The following is a 15,876-nucleotide window of genomic DNA, read 5'->3' as shown; positions in this document are numbered from 1 at the left end:
ACTTAACCTTGGACTTATAGTTACGAGAAATATGGTTTTTCTTCAAGCATAATAGACATAAACCCTTCTTAAATATTAAATCTTTTTTATCCTGATATGTAAGCGTACTAGCTTTAAAACATTTTTCTGTTAAATGCGGCTTATCACAAAATAAACACGATTCCTCAACTTTCTTAATAGGAACATTTTCTTTAAATTTGTCTCCTGTATACAAATCATTACAAGTAGGAATATTAGACTCATCATTAATGTAACTTTTAGATTTTCTACTTTTATCAAAAGAAAAACGCGCTAATTTAATTCTCTCTTCAGATATCACTTCATTTTTCAAAAACAGAAGAATAGATTCAAGATCGCTCTTACCTTGTTGTGACGAGCTCTCCCGTTCCCTCTCCCACACGCGTAAGATGTCAGGGGGCAGGCAAGATTCAACTAACGGAAAAATAACACTAGCGTATTTATCTTCAGTCACACCGAGAGATTCCAGAGCACGCAGTTTTGTTTCTAAACTGTCGTACAACGATGATAGCGCAAAGTCCTTTTTGGTTGCATTATTATTTATCAACACAAGATTCAATAAATCCCGAACGTACACTTGTATAAGAATATCTTCACGTCCAAAACGATTCTTTAAATGTTCGATGACTTTCGGATAATTTTCTTTAGTTGTCGGGAAACTCTGCACTATTTCCCGTGCTTTCGATTTGGCAGCAGTAGCCTGGATCAGATATACGAATTTCAAATGATCATCTAGCACTGGATCTTCGTGTATCTTACTAAAGGTATTCCAGAAATTCAACCATTGTCGTGGATCACCTGTAAATTCAATCAAATTTATTTTCGGAAGCTTCAAATTCGTTGCCGTTGTTCTTGAATCAACAGTTCTGGTTTCATTTACCGATGCATGAGTCAGCAAATTTTTCTCTAGTTTCACAGTGATTTGCTTCACTTTCATCCTGGCAGCTATTAATTTCTCCTTGTAAGTCTCACATGACTCAAATTCTTTAGTATATTCTTCTTGCGAGACTTCTTTCGATTTTGATAGGAGATCCAATATTTCTTCATCCAACTGTTGTAGTCGAATTCCTTTATCTTCCAGGATTTCCAGGGACGATAATAGAACATCACTGTTCAATTCTGACTCATTCAAATGTCCATGTAGGCTATTATATGCTTTCGTGAAGGCTGCACGCAGTGGTATTCTTCTTACTTTCAAGGCTTCCATTTCTGCTGTTAAACCATCAAAAGTGTCCTTTACCTAACTAATGCGTCCTGTCGCGGACGCCACTTTTTATTGTGGTGATCCACGGTTTGAAAATGGTTTCTGAATCAGAAGAGATTCGTGCACTAACCTAGTGCTTCGCATTAGAGAGTAAAGAACATCTATGATATAAAAATATACTTTTATTTACACAGCGAAAACGCGCAGCAACATTATTAACGAAAGCTCATTCTCCTAATAACATACTTCTTTTTACACTCCGCTTGCGCATGCGCACTGACAATTACCAAAGGAGCTTGGCAGATACTGCCATCTGTTGGATAAACTATTCGCTACAGGTTTATCTTTTACAACTGTAAAAACATATTTCCAGGTCCATTCATCACTAAAAGCACGGCACTCTGAATCAACCTTATGTCTTTTAGTAGCCATTTTGGGGTTGAAATATTTTTCGAATAACCCAAACAAGCACTAGCTATGCTATAATTTAATAATTTCTCCACTATTCACAATGATGCTATACATCCACAATCTTTCCATACGCAGTCAATACTATTAGATTTTGCATCAAAAGAAAAAGCCACTGGCTGGAGTTTAAAAATGCACAGTCTGCCACATATGAGGTCTAATTCACCTATATTGGATTTCCATATATCTGCTCCCCAAGAAAGAGATAACGCTTGTTGGCGCCAATCTACAGCTACAACTAACAAAGAACTTCCGTTTTTAACACTTTACCGATTGAAAGCTGTCTGTGCTTGCCATTTTCATCAATTTATGTTTTGTGGAACAAAAACAGAGAAAGTAAAAAGATCATCAGTCCTTTGAATAAAAGGAAGAAAAAAAATAATATCTAAACAAAGTAGAAAAGGATATGGATATATAAATATATATTTCTTTTAATTTGCCTCCGACCGACAAATTAAAATTCTATCAGTGGGCCGGATAGAAGCTTCCGACGGGCCAGAGTTGGCCCGAGGGCCGTAGTTTGTCCATCTTTGCTCCAGACCATTACTAGAACAAAAGAATAACTGTAGATATGCAAATTTAAAATGTTATAAATTATCTCACTCTTAATTAAGAGTCAGCTAAAAAACTTCAAGAAATGCTAAGTAGATCATATAAAAAATAATTGATGAACACACAGTAGTAATTTTATAAGTGCTGAATGTGCTAATTTTAGTGAGATTAAAACAGCAAGAGATTTTTTTCTCTTACTTCAGTAATTAATGGTTTCATTCTACATATTGAAACAAAAGTATAAGGTGAATTATCAGATTTAAAGAAAATGAAAATAAATGGAATTTAGACTTTTTGGTCCTCCAAAAATAACTGATATTAGTCCATCTATATTAATTAAATTTTGGAAATAAAAATTCCTAGCACTGTCTTAGCACACTCTGAATTTTGTAAAGGCAAGAAAGTTGATTTATTGCTTGAAGGCAAGTTACTTTTTAGTGTTTATTAAACGCCGAAAGGTTCGTACAGAAAATAACAAACTGTTGTTTCCATAAACTGTATTTGGTTATAGGGCATCAGGCTCAAATGCAACTTCTAGTTCTTTAGAAAATAATTCCATAACTTTCCACTGTTAGTTATCTGCAAACATGTACACATTAAACCAAATACTAATAAGTCATTTTGAGAGATAGAAAATGTAGAAAATTACCAATAACCCTGAGTGATGAGTTGAGATATTGTGAAGAATGTTCAGGTTCTCCATTGAAAACCCAGCAGTCATTTTGTCATACCAATGTCAATTAAACCTGATGCATATAACATAAATTTGGAAAGTTCCATGAATTTTATGTCAAAATGCTTCAGTAGCTTTGGAGACATCTGGAAGCCAAACAATGAAAGTGTTATAATACTGAATTCATGCAAGAATATGAAAATTTCTATCATCTGGTTAGGATTAAAAGGGAAACTACTTCAGAGGTAGTTTACTATTTACCTCAACATGGAATCTATAGATCAGACAAGAACATGACTTGACTGTGCATAGTTTTCAACACAAGCACAACTAGCAGTCAGTCTCTATAACTAGTCTCAATGAAGTTCCTCTGAAGGGAAGTGATACAAGACCTTTTTTCCTGTTATATTAAGATTTAGAAAACATCTTTATGCATTAATGGAGACATTAAAAAACATTTAAACAAGTCCCAACTCGATCTTCAAAGAATTCTCTGGGAGAGAAGCATTGACTCTACAGTAAAGGCCTACACTCTTCAAATGGTTATATAGGCAACAGCATGTGCGCTCCATTCTTAGCCCAGCAAACACTTGATGAAATAGCTTTTGATGAAGGAAAAGACTTTCTTCTAGCCTCATCCATAGTTTTCACCAACTTCTACATTGACAATGTCCTATTGGGTGCTCCAGACTTGACTTCAACCAAAAGTCATCAGACAGAGTTAACCCAGTTGCTTGAACGTAGCAGAATGCAGACACACAAGTGGCATGGTCCATAGTTTTTACAACGAGAGACATATGAGTCCAGGTTTGATACGCTCTACAGAAGATCTTTGTCTAAAGGCAATGCAGCCTTCTGTGAGAGTTGTATTTATTTTGATTCTAGATAATGATGTTTTAGATAATCTCATGAACAAGACTAATAATTATTTGAAATTAATCAGAGTTTTAAGTTTTGTTTTCAGGACACAAAATACAAGAAACCCATCTGACCAACAAAGAGAACCAGTGAAGTCAGAAGAACTAAATAGTGTTCGAGATATTGTAATTAACAGAGTTGAGGTAAACTTTTTCTCTTTAGAAATTGCCACCCTTAAAATAGGAATGCCTGTCAAGTCAAAAAAGATTTATTTATCCCTTTTTAGATAAAAACGGTGCCATCCATATTGGAGGACATTCGAGTCAGTCAAATCTGAGCTATATTCAGAAATATCATAGTTTTGCCAGCTGGTCACAAAATAATGAAACATTATCATAGGAAGTACTTACATGCAAGACCTCAAACTCTTCTTAGATGTGTACTTCAAACTTCTTGGTCTCTGGGTGGCAGAAATTTGGCAAAGGCAGATTGTACATGAATGTTTATAGGGCTACCAACAAAAGCCCACTGCAGCCTCAAAACTAATAGATGACCATCCTTGTGAAACGTAACACAGAGCTTTTTTTTTTTTACAAATACTGGGATTTGAAGCTTTAACTGGAATTTTGAAGTGGTTTATGACATGACAAGGCAAAGGTTCTGTAATTCTGCATTCAGTGATAATGCATCCAACTCCGAAAATGTTCACACGGAACTGAAGTGTTTGCAAAATCTTAAAAAACTCATGATGACAATTTATCAGGTTTATTGGCTTTTGAGAAAGTACTCCGGAAATTTTTTTACACAAAGCTCCAAACTTAGGAGGGCTCTGGGAAGTTGCTTTTAAATTTTTGAAACATCAGCTCAAAAGAATAGTTGGAGAAGCCAAGCTAATCTTAGAAGAACTACTAATTATTTGTACTCAAATCGAGAGCATTTTCCATTCTCTTCTTCTTACCCCTTTGTCTCATATTTTGAGGTTTTAATGCCTGACCCTTTTTTATAGGACATCCGACAAGTGCAATTCTAGAAACAAAATTCTTAGACAAGCAAGGTAACAGGTTATGCACTGGCAGAGAAAAGTGAAAATTGCCTAACAAGTGTGGAAAAGCAGGATAGTTGAAGGTGACTGATCTTCCTTATCCTCACAGTTTTGAGATAAAAAAAGAAAGAGCAGAAAGAAAAGAAAATCCAAGCCATGAAACTACATAATGCAATAAGTATACTTATGAAACTTGTGTAAACCATTCAGTAAAAAATCTGATGTGATCCACATGACTTCCTTGTACGGAAAATTAAATTATACACATTTTTTCTTGCATTTTATTTAAACTTATTAGATTGAATTAAACCTACTTCGCCGACAGCACATAAACCACAATAGAATAAATGCATTTTTTAAAATTCACTTTGTTTACCATAGCGACAGTCTGGCGCTAGGTTTACTTAACAGTATTACATTTTATTCATATTATAACTCAGAATGCACAAAATGTATATCATTTAAAGAATTATCTAATCATTGCCACGTGTTCTATTCAAATACTATAATAAAGCTTGAACTACGTATAAAAGAAATTAAGTAAACAAAACAAAAAAAGAAACAGTTTTTCACAGATGATTGAGTATTTCTCATATAATTAATTCAGTTCTCACTTCGCGAGAAAGCAAAAATACATAAAAACTCAAAATAGCTGTATTAAAAATTATGAAGTAAATCTCAAATGCTTATTTCCTCGAAAAAATTCCAGAAAGAATTAAGCATGATTTAATTGGCAATAATAAATGAATGCGTTATCTTTGTTGTTGCAAAGCTAAGTTTCTCTAGATTGGCAACAAATCCACTAGTCTGCTGTTTCAAATGTAAACATCAATGGCCGCCATTATAAACAGGCTTAGCGGCAATTAAACAACTTTAAAATTGCTGATAATTCTAAAAATATTGCACACAGATTTACTAAAGGCTAAAAATCCTTAACCGGAAGATAAAAACAACATAATTCAATCATTTTTAAAGCAAAATAAGGTACAATTTACAAACATATAAGAGTAAAGAAACTGAGATCACTGAGCCGGGTAATAGAGTGGATATTTATATAAATATATTTATGTACGTTTGGTGTGGTCGATTGCAACCAAAATACGAGGTGCACATCTACATGTTATAGCAGTCCTATATGCAAAATTTCTTCAACATTCTAAGGCTACTCGTTTTGAGTTATGCGAGATACGTACGTACGTACGTTCGTACAGACGCCACGAAAAATTTTCTTCAGAATTAATTTTAAAGCAGTTTTATTATTTTTTTTAAGGAAAAGAGTATTTTATTCTGTCCTTACGTACAGATATCACGTAAAAACATCGTTAAATTGCATTCGATAGCGGTTAAAATGGATATTTTCGTTGAAATATGCTGCCTGAAACTTTTTGCGATTACAATACTTCCTTTTTACTTCATACAAGGAAGTAAAAATTGTTATAAAAGAAAGATTTTCCATATAAAATGTACCCAACACTGATATACTTTGAATGTATTTTAATGCTTACTTCTGTGAGGCTTCAACAAAAAAGAAGTGACAATTCATAGGTTCCCTACATCTACAAAGTTTCAAAACACCCTAATAGTTTTAACACAGTTATAGCAAGCATTTTTATCATATGTTTGTATGCCCCATAAGTCCATTTCATATGGGCAAGTTCACTAGCAACTAAGACATATCAGATGAATTTTAGCTATATAAAGTATAATTATCACATCACAATTAATTTCAACATTTGATGGAAAGTTTTCAGATAAATTGGAATAATTAGGTAAACATAATTTATATTAACTTACAAATTTTAATTTGCAACATAATACTATTACATTGCAAAAACTAAATTATTTCTCAAGTTTATAAAAGTAAAATTTATAATAACATCTAAAGTACAACTTAAATATCATTAAAAAAAACTGAAAGATAACAGTTTTAATATTTTGCTTCTCCTAAAACAAAATTAATATTACCTTGAATCATTAACTTTTGGAGATGTAGATTTCAAAGCATTTGCTGGATCCAATATTACTGGGGTATCATCAGTTATTCCATTGTTTTGTGGAGAAGTACTTAATTTGTTGAAACCTGAAACTCCACTTTGCCCACTCTTTTGAAAATCATAATAGAGCTGAAGCTCGATTGGACTCAAATGCATTTCTGTGTTCAATTTGAGGGCTTTTGCACCGCTTCCCTTGTCATTAGACAAACCTTCATTTTAAATAAAATTTCATTAACTGTGAAACCTTAATGGAATTAAAAATAAAAATATTAATAAAATAATGAAAATATCTTACGTCTTATTTTGTCTACCATCGACATTTCCTCCTTAATTTTAGCAAATTGAAGCAAAACCTACACAAGAAAAATTATAAATAAAGATGGAACAAAATATAATTATGCGTAATATGGACTGATTAACTATTAGTGAGAAAATATGTAAAGTCCATTAGTTGGTTAAATGGGCCTTTCACATACCTTTCATGCTCAGTGATTGCTTGAAATAAATCTTGCAGGTAGGGTAAAAATTACTATATCTTCAGTTAACAATAAAATTAGTATGGCCAGTGAAATCAATATTATACTTCTCATACATGTCAAATTCAATAGCAAATGTTTATATTATTTTGGTTAAAGAATCCTTTCTTGTGGAATTCATATGGTTTATCCTAAACTTTTCATAAAATTCTTGCGCTCAACAAAGGATATTAACTTTTATACCAGTCATTTAATTTCAGAAAATTTTAATGTTTTGTTTTTGACACTTTTCTACTTTTGTTTACCTTTAACAAATTAAGTTTAAAATCATTACCTCGGTTTAAACCTTTCAAGACTAAAAATGAAACCTGCCTTCGGACATATTGTCCTGTTAATCTCAAAAGGGTTAACAGCACACAAATGAAATACAAAAAAAAATACAGAAAAGCAATATTAGTTTTCTTTATTTACAATTAAAATAACATTCTAGCAAACTTTCTTTAATGAAAATAGGAATTAAACTTACAAAACTTACTTATTTAAGAATTACTTATCTTGCTTACAATCTATTCTGTTTTTATTATAAATTTTAAAAATCATAAGACACACATTATTATATTTTGGTTAAATAAAGATATTATTGTTTCTAAAGCAGAATTTATTTATTAGTTATTTTTTGTTTGTTTATTTAAGTATTTTTTTACACACAGATTGGCGTTAAATATTATATTATGTAGCATTAATTGAGCTCAATATGCAAAGTTTGCATGAAACTTGGAAAAATTAGCCTATGGAAATATCCTTTATTAAAAAGTTTAAAGCAAAACTAGATCAGTCTTCTAAGGCAGATGAAGAAACATAAAAATATCTACAAGCTGACTTGTGTTTGTATAACTGAAACATGGGATAAGCTACAAGTATTCTGATTTTTACCTATTCTGGCATTTGCAGAGCTCTAGTATTCAGAAAATTTTGAATTGCAGAGTGAGAAGATGAAAGTTAGGGAATGTCTTGAATTTAATTACTTGCAAATGATTTTTTTATATATATATATATATATATATTCATATTTCTAAAATGAAACAATCAAATTTCACATAATTTTATTTGTCCCTCAGGGGGCTCACTTTTGTGAGTACGGGTGTGGCAATCCCGAGGTACCCTAGCCCTTCAGGGGATCATCTTCTTGATGAGACGGGTGTCACGATCCTGGAGCCCCAGTGATCTATCCTCTTTTCCATCTCCTCTCCCCTTAACTGGAACTTTTTTCCTTCCCTTCTCCCTCGTGGTTTCTCTCTACGGAGTTTGGGGCTCGTCACGAGAGGCTGGAACAGACCTTGTTTCTAGTTTTCGAGTGGCGAGAAAACTGCCCACGTGTTTGCCGTGCGTGGAGACCCGTGTCGCTGGAAAGGAGGGTCCTGGTAGTTGAGGGGCGAGGTACTGTCCCCAACACACTGCTTTGGCCTCTGCTTCAGCTAAACGGGAGGCACCTTAGTCGTCCTCACGGGTGTCAATCGGCTGGTCACTAGTCCTTGTGTCAGTGGCTTGGGGTCAAGCTCTCGGGAGTACCTGCTTTCGGGAAAGCCGACTGTGGGGCTTCAGTTTGCGTATAGGTCCGGCTAGCCCTAACACAGGAATCTGTGTTCCCTTGTTGGGCTCCGTGGTGGGCGGGGCCGTCGGACCCGAATCTTTCTTCTCTTCAATATGGCAAACTCTCATATTTATCTTATAAAAGATTTTGAAGTTACTCCAGTCACTCAACCGAATTCTGAAAGGTCTACTGCTAAACCAGCCACTCAACCTACTTCTGAAAAGTCTACTGCAAAAAAATTACGCACAGATACAAATGAAAAAAATCATAACAATAGCCCCCGTTTCCTAGTCATTTCTAGTCCTTCTGAAGAGCTGCATAAGATGTCTCCTTTCATAATAAATAAATATATTCATTCTTGTATTGGTGAGCCGAGAAATATAAAGCGTCTCCGCTCTGGAGACTTCCTCATTGATACAATCTCAGCCACCCAGTCTGCTTCTTTACTTCAAATAACTAAACTTGGGCAAGCGAATGTCACTGTAACAGCACATAAGACACTGAATTATTGTCGTGGCGTAATATCGGAATTCGACCTTCTGTATGTTCCTGAAGAAGAGATCGCTTCCGAGCTATCTGACCAAAATGTCTGCGGTGCTAGGCGGATCAAGATGCGTAAGGAAGGTAAGTTGATCGATACGAAACACGTGATCCTTACCTTCAACACGCCTGATCTGCCTAAGAATATTAAGGCTGGATATTTAAATTGTCCTGTAAGACCTTATATTCCGAACCCTATGCGATGCTTCCAATGCCAGCGTTTCGGCCATTCTAAGACGTCTTGTCGTGGCAGCCTCACATGCGCCTGATGCTCACAGATTGGCCACGATTCTGAAAATTGTACCGCTGCGCCTCTTTGTATAAATTGCAAGGGTGAGCACCCAGCTTTTTCACGCCTCTGCCCAAAATGGAAATCGGAAAAAGAAGTGCAGACTGCAAAGGTTACGAGGAACATCTCATATGCCGAAGCCAGAAGATTAGTCCAAAGCACACAGCTACGACCAAATACATCTTACGCCAATGCTCTTAAAAGATCTCGCTCAGTTGCTACCCAAACATCAGTTAGTATGCAGACGCCACCAAACAAAACTCAACAGACTACAAACAACAAGAAGAAAGAAAACCCAACCCATACAGTACAAAATAAAGAAATAGTAATTCAAAGCAAACCCAAAACTACCACACGAAAAGAAGCAAATAAAAATAGAAAAATAGAAGTTCCAGCAATAGCTCTCTTGATGGAATGGTTTCTGAATCTGCGGATTCAGACGGTATGGAAGTAGAAGAGGGTATGGAAGTTCTCAAGCATCTACTTCCACGAAAAACCAAACAAGAGCACAGAAAGAACAAAAACTATTCATAATGGCCACCCTCGTATCATGGAACTGTCGCGGTTTCCACCGAAATCTGCTCGACATCAAAGCTATAATCAATGTTCATCAACCTTTATGCTTCGCAATACAGGAAACAAATCTAAAACCGGAACAACAAGCAAAACTTCGGAGGTTTTCTTTCATCAGGAAAGATAACATTGCAGGTGAGCGTGCCAGTGGAGGTGTAGGTCTCCTCACCTCACTGGATTATCCCTCAAATGTGCTTTCTTTGACGACATCCCTCCAAGTTGTCGCTACTCAAACAAATTTTGATATTGTTGTTACAGTCGTTTCTCTGTATTTGCCTCCAAATGAGCATATTGATCAGCAAGATTTAAATGGTCTTTTAGAGCAGCTGCCTGAGCCTTTCATCATAATAGGAGATTTTAACGGCCATAGTCCACTCTGGGGTAGCAAAGATACAAATTGCCGAGGAAGACAAATTGAGCAGATGATCGAAGATCACAGCCTTTGTCTCCTAAATAATGGGCAAGATACGTACTTTCATGAGCCTTCAAGGACATTCCACGCTCTCGATCTTGCCATCTGTTCACCATCTCTGTTGCCATTTTGCACTTTTAGTGTCGGAAGTGACCTGTACAACAGCGATCATTATCCCATTTTTGTATCTCTTGCACGAAGAGGAGCAAACCCCATGTCGAGACTCCCTCGGTTTATACTGGACAGGGCAGACTGGGAACTCTTCTCTTCCATTGCAGAGCTCACAGATGAAATGGTAGAAGATGCGCATATCGATGACGCTGTTGAAGCTGTTACTAATACTATTATTCAGGCAGCTATGCTCTCCATTCCTAGAACATCAGGAAAACTACTAAAATATTCAAAACCATGGTGGAATCGCGACTGTCATGAAGCACTGAAAAAACAGAAAAAAGCATGGGGTATTTTTCATAGATATCCTACTCTGCGAAACCTCATAGCCTTTAAAAGAGCCAAAGCAAATGCACGAAAAGTAAGAAGGCAGAGCCAGAGGGATTCCTGGATTTTATATGTGTCGTCAATAACATCCTCCACGCCTAGCAAGCGGGTTTGGGAAAGAGTTCGAAAAGCATGCGGCATATATAAAGACCTCACTTTCCTTTTTGGAAAAAGATGGCCGAGTGATTAGCTCCATAGAAGAAATTGCGAATACTATTGGTGAGACATTTGCTTCCGTTTCTTCCAGCAGAAACTATACACCTGCATTTCTTTCTATGAAGCAGCACTCTGAAATAAATCCCATCGCATTCAACTCTTCCAAATCTGAGCCTTACAATAGAGACTTTACTATGCTTGAATTAAGGAGTGCTTTATTGCAGACACATAGGTCTTCTCCGGGTCTTGATGGAGTGAATTATGAAATGCTAAAGCATCTGTCCTGTAAGTCACTGAATGCCCTTCTCACTCTTTACAATAGGGTGTGGAAGGAGCGTGCCTTTCCCAGTGCATGGAGGAGAGCTGTTGTCATTCCTATTCCTAAGCCAGGGAAAGATCCAAGGAATCCCTCCAACTATCGGCCAATTGCCCTTACGAGTTGCCTCTGCAAACTGTTTGAAAAGATGGTAAACAGTCGCCTAGTCTACTTCTTGGAAAAGAATGATATTATATCGCCTTATCAGAGTGGTTTTCGAAAGGGAAGAACAACTGTAGATAACATGCTCCTCTTAGAGACATCTATTCGAAAAGCATTTGTAAGAAGAAGCCACCTTATCTCGATATTCTTCGACACTGAAAAAGCTTATGATAAGGCATGGAGATACGGTATACTCCGGGATCTTCACGAGAGTGGCTTGCACGGCAACCTACCAATTTTCATTCAAAATTTCTTGAACACTAGAACTTTTCAAGTAAGAATTGGCTCTGTTTTTTCGGATGTTTTTGAACAGGAAGAGGGTGTGCCTCAAGGCTGTGTGCTCAGTGTAACCCTGTTTAGTTTAAAAATAAATTCTGTACTAAAAGAACTTCCTCCCACCATCTTGGGATCTCTATATGTTGATGATCTGCAGATTAGCTGTCGAGGAGCAGACATGAGATATGTAGAGAGGCAACTGCAAATGGCTCTGAATAAGATCCAAGAATGGTCAGACAAACAGGGATTTACATTTTCGAAACAGAAAACTGTGTGCGTGCACTTTTGTAGGAAGCGAGGTCTCCATCCTGAACCTGAGTTATATTTGAATGGTACAATTATTCCAGTTGCGCCTGAAGTAAAATTTTTAGGAGTGACGTTCGACCGAAAATTGACTTTCCTTTCTCATGTTTTAAACCTGAGAAAGAAGTGTCTAAAAACACTAAATATTTTAAAAGTGTTGGCGAACACGTCCTGGGGTGCAGAGCGTTGCTCCATGCTTCGCATTTACAGAGCGCTCGTCCGCTCTAAACTGGACCATGGCTCAGTTGTTTATGGATCCGCTCGGTCATCTGTTTTGTTAAAACTGGATCCTGTTCACCATCAAGGTCTGCGGATTTGTTCAGGAGCTTTCAGGACTTCTCCTGTGCAGAGCCTGTATGTTGACTGTAACGAACCATCACTTTATCTGAGGCGTGAGCAATTGTCCCTTTTGCAATATTTTAATACTCTATCTCAACCTGAACATCCCAATAAGCTGTGCTTACTTGATAATGAGTGTAACACATTATTTGAAACACGTCCATCCTGTGTTCCTACTTTCCCTTTAAGAGTTCGCCCTGTCATTGAGGAACTCTCCCTCTCTGATATGCACCCCCAAGCAAGAATTTTGAAATTCCACCTTGGGAAAATTCACGGATCCAGCTTCTTGATGTTTTTAAACATCACGTAAAGGCGAGCACTAACGAGATCGTTTACAGACAAATTTTCGCTGAGCACAGGCACAAATATAGCAGTTATCATCCGATATACACAGATGGATCAAAGTCAAATGATCATGTCGGGATGGCTTTTGTATTTGAAGATTACATTGAGAGCAGATGCCTGCACCATGCTTTCTCAGTCCTAACATCTGAACTATCTGCTATATATTATGGTCTTTTTTACATCTCAAAGCTTTGCCACAAAAAGTTCATAGTTTATACAGACTCGTATAGTGCTCTTAAATCCTTGGAAGCTTTTCCCAACACTCAGAATCCTGTGGTAGTGGATGTTCTCAAAATTCATAGAAATTTAACGATACGAGGATATGAAATCCTGTACTGCTGGGTTCCCGGGCATACGGGGATAAAGGGAAACGAGCTTGCAGACATCGCAGCAAAATCTGCTGTCGAACTGTCCAGTCGCCTTATCCCTTTTAGAGACATCTGCTGTGTCATCAAGGGAAAGATACGAAAAAAATGGCAGCAAATTTGGGATGTTCAGCATCACAACAAGTTGAGAAACGTCAAGCCTAGAATTGAGCATTGGGATTTTGCTGGAAATCGTAAAGAGGACGTTCTTTTGACTCGACTCAGAATTGGTCACACCAGAGTCACACATAGCTATCTTCTCAAAGCTGAAAATGAGCCTGTTTGTTTTAATTGTAATGTTTGTTTATCTGTTCATCATATTTTAATTGAGTGTCCATGTTTTAATAGTCTTCGCCAGAAATATTTTAATAGCTATGACTTACCTCTCGACCGTTTAATCGGAAGAGAGGTCAATTCTAATTTATTTTATTATTTAAAAGAGATTGGCTTTTATTACCAAATGTAATTTGTTTTGAAGACTGTGTGTTGAATGTTAATATGTGCTTTTAACTTGTTTTTATATGACTTCATCCTCTGGATTTGGTACATTTATCTACTTGTTTTTATTTATTGAATTTTAATGTCATCAATTGTAATCATCTCATCTTTTGTTTCGCGCGTCATAATCATCTCTGGTTTTTGCGCCATAATCACTCACTCACTCACTCACTCACTCATAATTTTATTTGAAAAGAATTTTAAGTGTATTTTTACCTTCAAAACTGAATATTTTTTAGAAATTGTTACATTAACACATTTACTTTTCATTATTTTACAATCAAATTACATATTTTTCTGGTTCTAAAAACAATGATTTGTACTTTTAATTAAAAATAAATCCATAACTGATATGATTCCACACATAACAACAGAACTGACAAGAAAATTATTTCAAGCACATCACAACAATAACCACTATATGATGATTATATGTCAAATCATTTCAGGACTCTATGCCCAGACATAGGGATAATCACAACAATAATCACTATATGAAAATACTTTTCATGCATTGAAAGTGCTCTTGTATTGGACACTTATTCTGAAGGAAAGGGAGAGATAAGTTTTTCTGTGTTTCTCTTACCCATGATTTTAGTTTCCTCTCAAACAAATCTCCACCTTCTACATAAAAAAACTATATTTTGATAGTCCTGAATACTAAGCTTTATTTCATTTATCAACCAATACAATTCAAAAAGATTAGTTCAGAAGACCACTCAAAATTTTTTTCCACAAATGCCTATGCCTGGGTTATAACTGCTTTATGAATATTATAAGATATTTAAGAATATAGATTTAATAGACTGGTGCACTACTGTGGAATATTCTTAGATATCTCAGCAGCATTATATTTTATATTTTGATACTTTAAGATGCAGTTGTAATAACTCAAAGGTAATAAATATAAAATTTATATATTGTACTTTTTTGTAACTTTTTCTTATTCTCTAGAAAATATTTCACCTGATGTCTAAGTTTTGAACACCAACCACTTCAGCACTGAAAACTGCCACTTACAGATAAATGTATTTTTAACAGCCAATTAAATTAAATACAATAATAGATATTAATCAGCTTTAACCCAACAGCAAACACGATTCAAACTTCATTTCTTGCATTTAAATTTAATCATAGTAATTATGATATTACAAACCAACAATAATCATAATACTTTATGAAAATACTAATATAGTCAAAAGCAAAAAGTTTCTACCTCTTGCATGGGTGGTCGTTTCTTTTTATCACTACTGCTGCATTTTTGACCAATTTGTATGAGTTCTCTAAACCATATCATGTTCTCTTCTCCTGCTTTTGTATCACGCAGTGTGTCCAAATGTCCAGCATCATTACAAATCCTAACATGATCCACCTTCATAGAAAAGATATAATGTAACAGCATTTGAATTATAAACATATCAAATTTAAAAAGGCATATTAACTATAAATTAGACTCATGAAATTCAAAAAAAGCAAATCTTCAAAAATGGCTCTACCTTAAAATGCATTGTTACCAATTTTGTATATATGTAAGTAATTTTAGTGAAATTGTATTGATATAATGTAACATGAAAGCTTGGAAAAACATAGCTCAGCCAGAAAAACAAGATTACAGGGGCAAATATATTTAACATTGAGGTAAATGGCTTATCTCACTAAATTGGTGAGATATTGCCAAGCTGGTGGTGGTTTCGGTGATTAATTTTTGTTGCAAAATTTGGAGAGAAATCGCCATGAGTCACCAAACTTGAAGGCCATTTAGCAACATTTTGGTCCAGTCTCCATATAACTGCAACTGGAAAACTGAGATTGATGCTCTCTCCAGTGTTGCACAGTTTTCCCCAGTCAGCTGGGAAATTTACAGTACTTCCTTTTCACAACATTACTGGAGGACATAAAAATTATCTATAAGGAATGAATAGGGTTAC

General features: G+C 35.5%; 2 protein-coding genes across 3 annotated transcripts in view; one reads left to right on the top strand and one right to left on the bottom strand.

Moving 5' to 3' along the window:
* The window catches only part of LOC118189250 (uncharacterized), a 36,359-nt gene extending 31,274 nt beyond the window's left edge, over positions 1 to 5,085 (top strand). The window contains exon 5 of the mRNA XM_085827532.1: positions 4,780 to 5,085. Within this exon, the coding sequence (XP_085683658.1) occupies positions 4,780 to 4,831 (52 nt within the window). The 3' untranslated portion in view covers positions 4,832 to 5,085. The remainder of the gene's footprint in view (positions 1 to 4,779) is intronic.
* Positions 1 to 15,876, bottom strand: part of LOC118189249 (serine/threonine-protein kinase pelle-like) — a 77,648-nt gene that overhangs the window by 14,050 nt on the left and 47,722 nt on the right. For both annotated transcript variants that reach the window (XM_035359830.2, XM_035359828.2), the window contains exons 12-14: positions 15,165 to 15,320; positions 7,105 to 7,162; positions 6,781 to 7,018 (exon numbers count right to left, since the gene is read on the bottom strand). In XM_035359830.2, coding sequence (XP_035215721.1) covers positions 6,781 to 7,018; positions 7,105 to 7,162; positions 15,165 to 15,320 — 452 coding nt within the window. The remainder of the gene's footprint in view (positions 1 to 6,780; positions 7,019 to 7,104; positions 7,163 to 15,164; positions 15,321 to 15,876) is intronic.

This window comes from Stegodyphus dumicola, chromosome 12 (assembly GCF_044657685.1).
Source record: "Stegodyphus dumicola isolate Sdum_Otavi_A_Nest chromosome 12, ASM4465768v1".
NCBI classification, from domain to species: domain Eukaryota; kingdom Metazoa; phylum Arthropoda; class Arachnida; order Araneae; family Eresidae; genus Stegodyphus; species Stegodyphus dumicola.
Note: the sequence above shows the minus strand (reverse complement) of the source record. Positions and strands in the feature narration are given on the sequence as shown.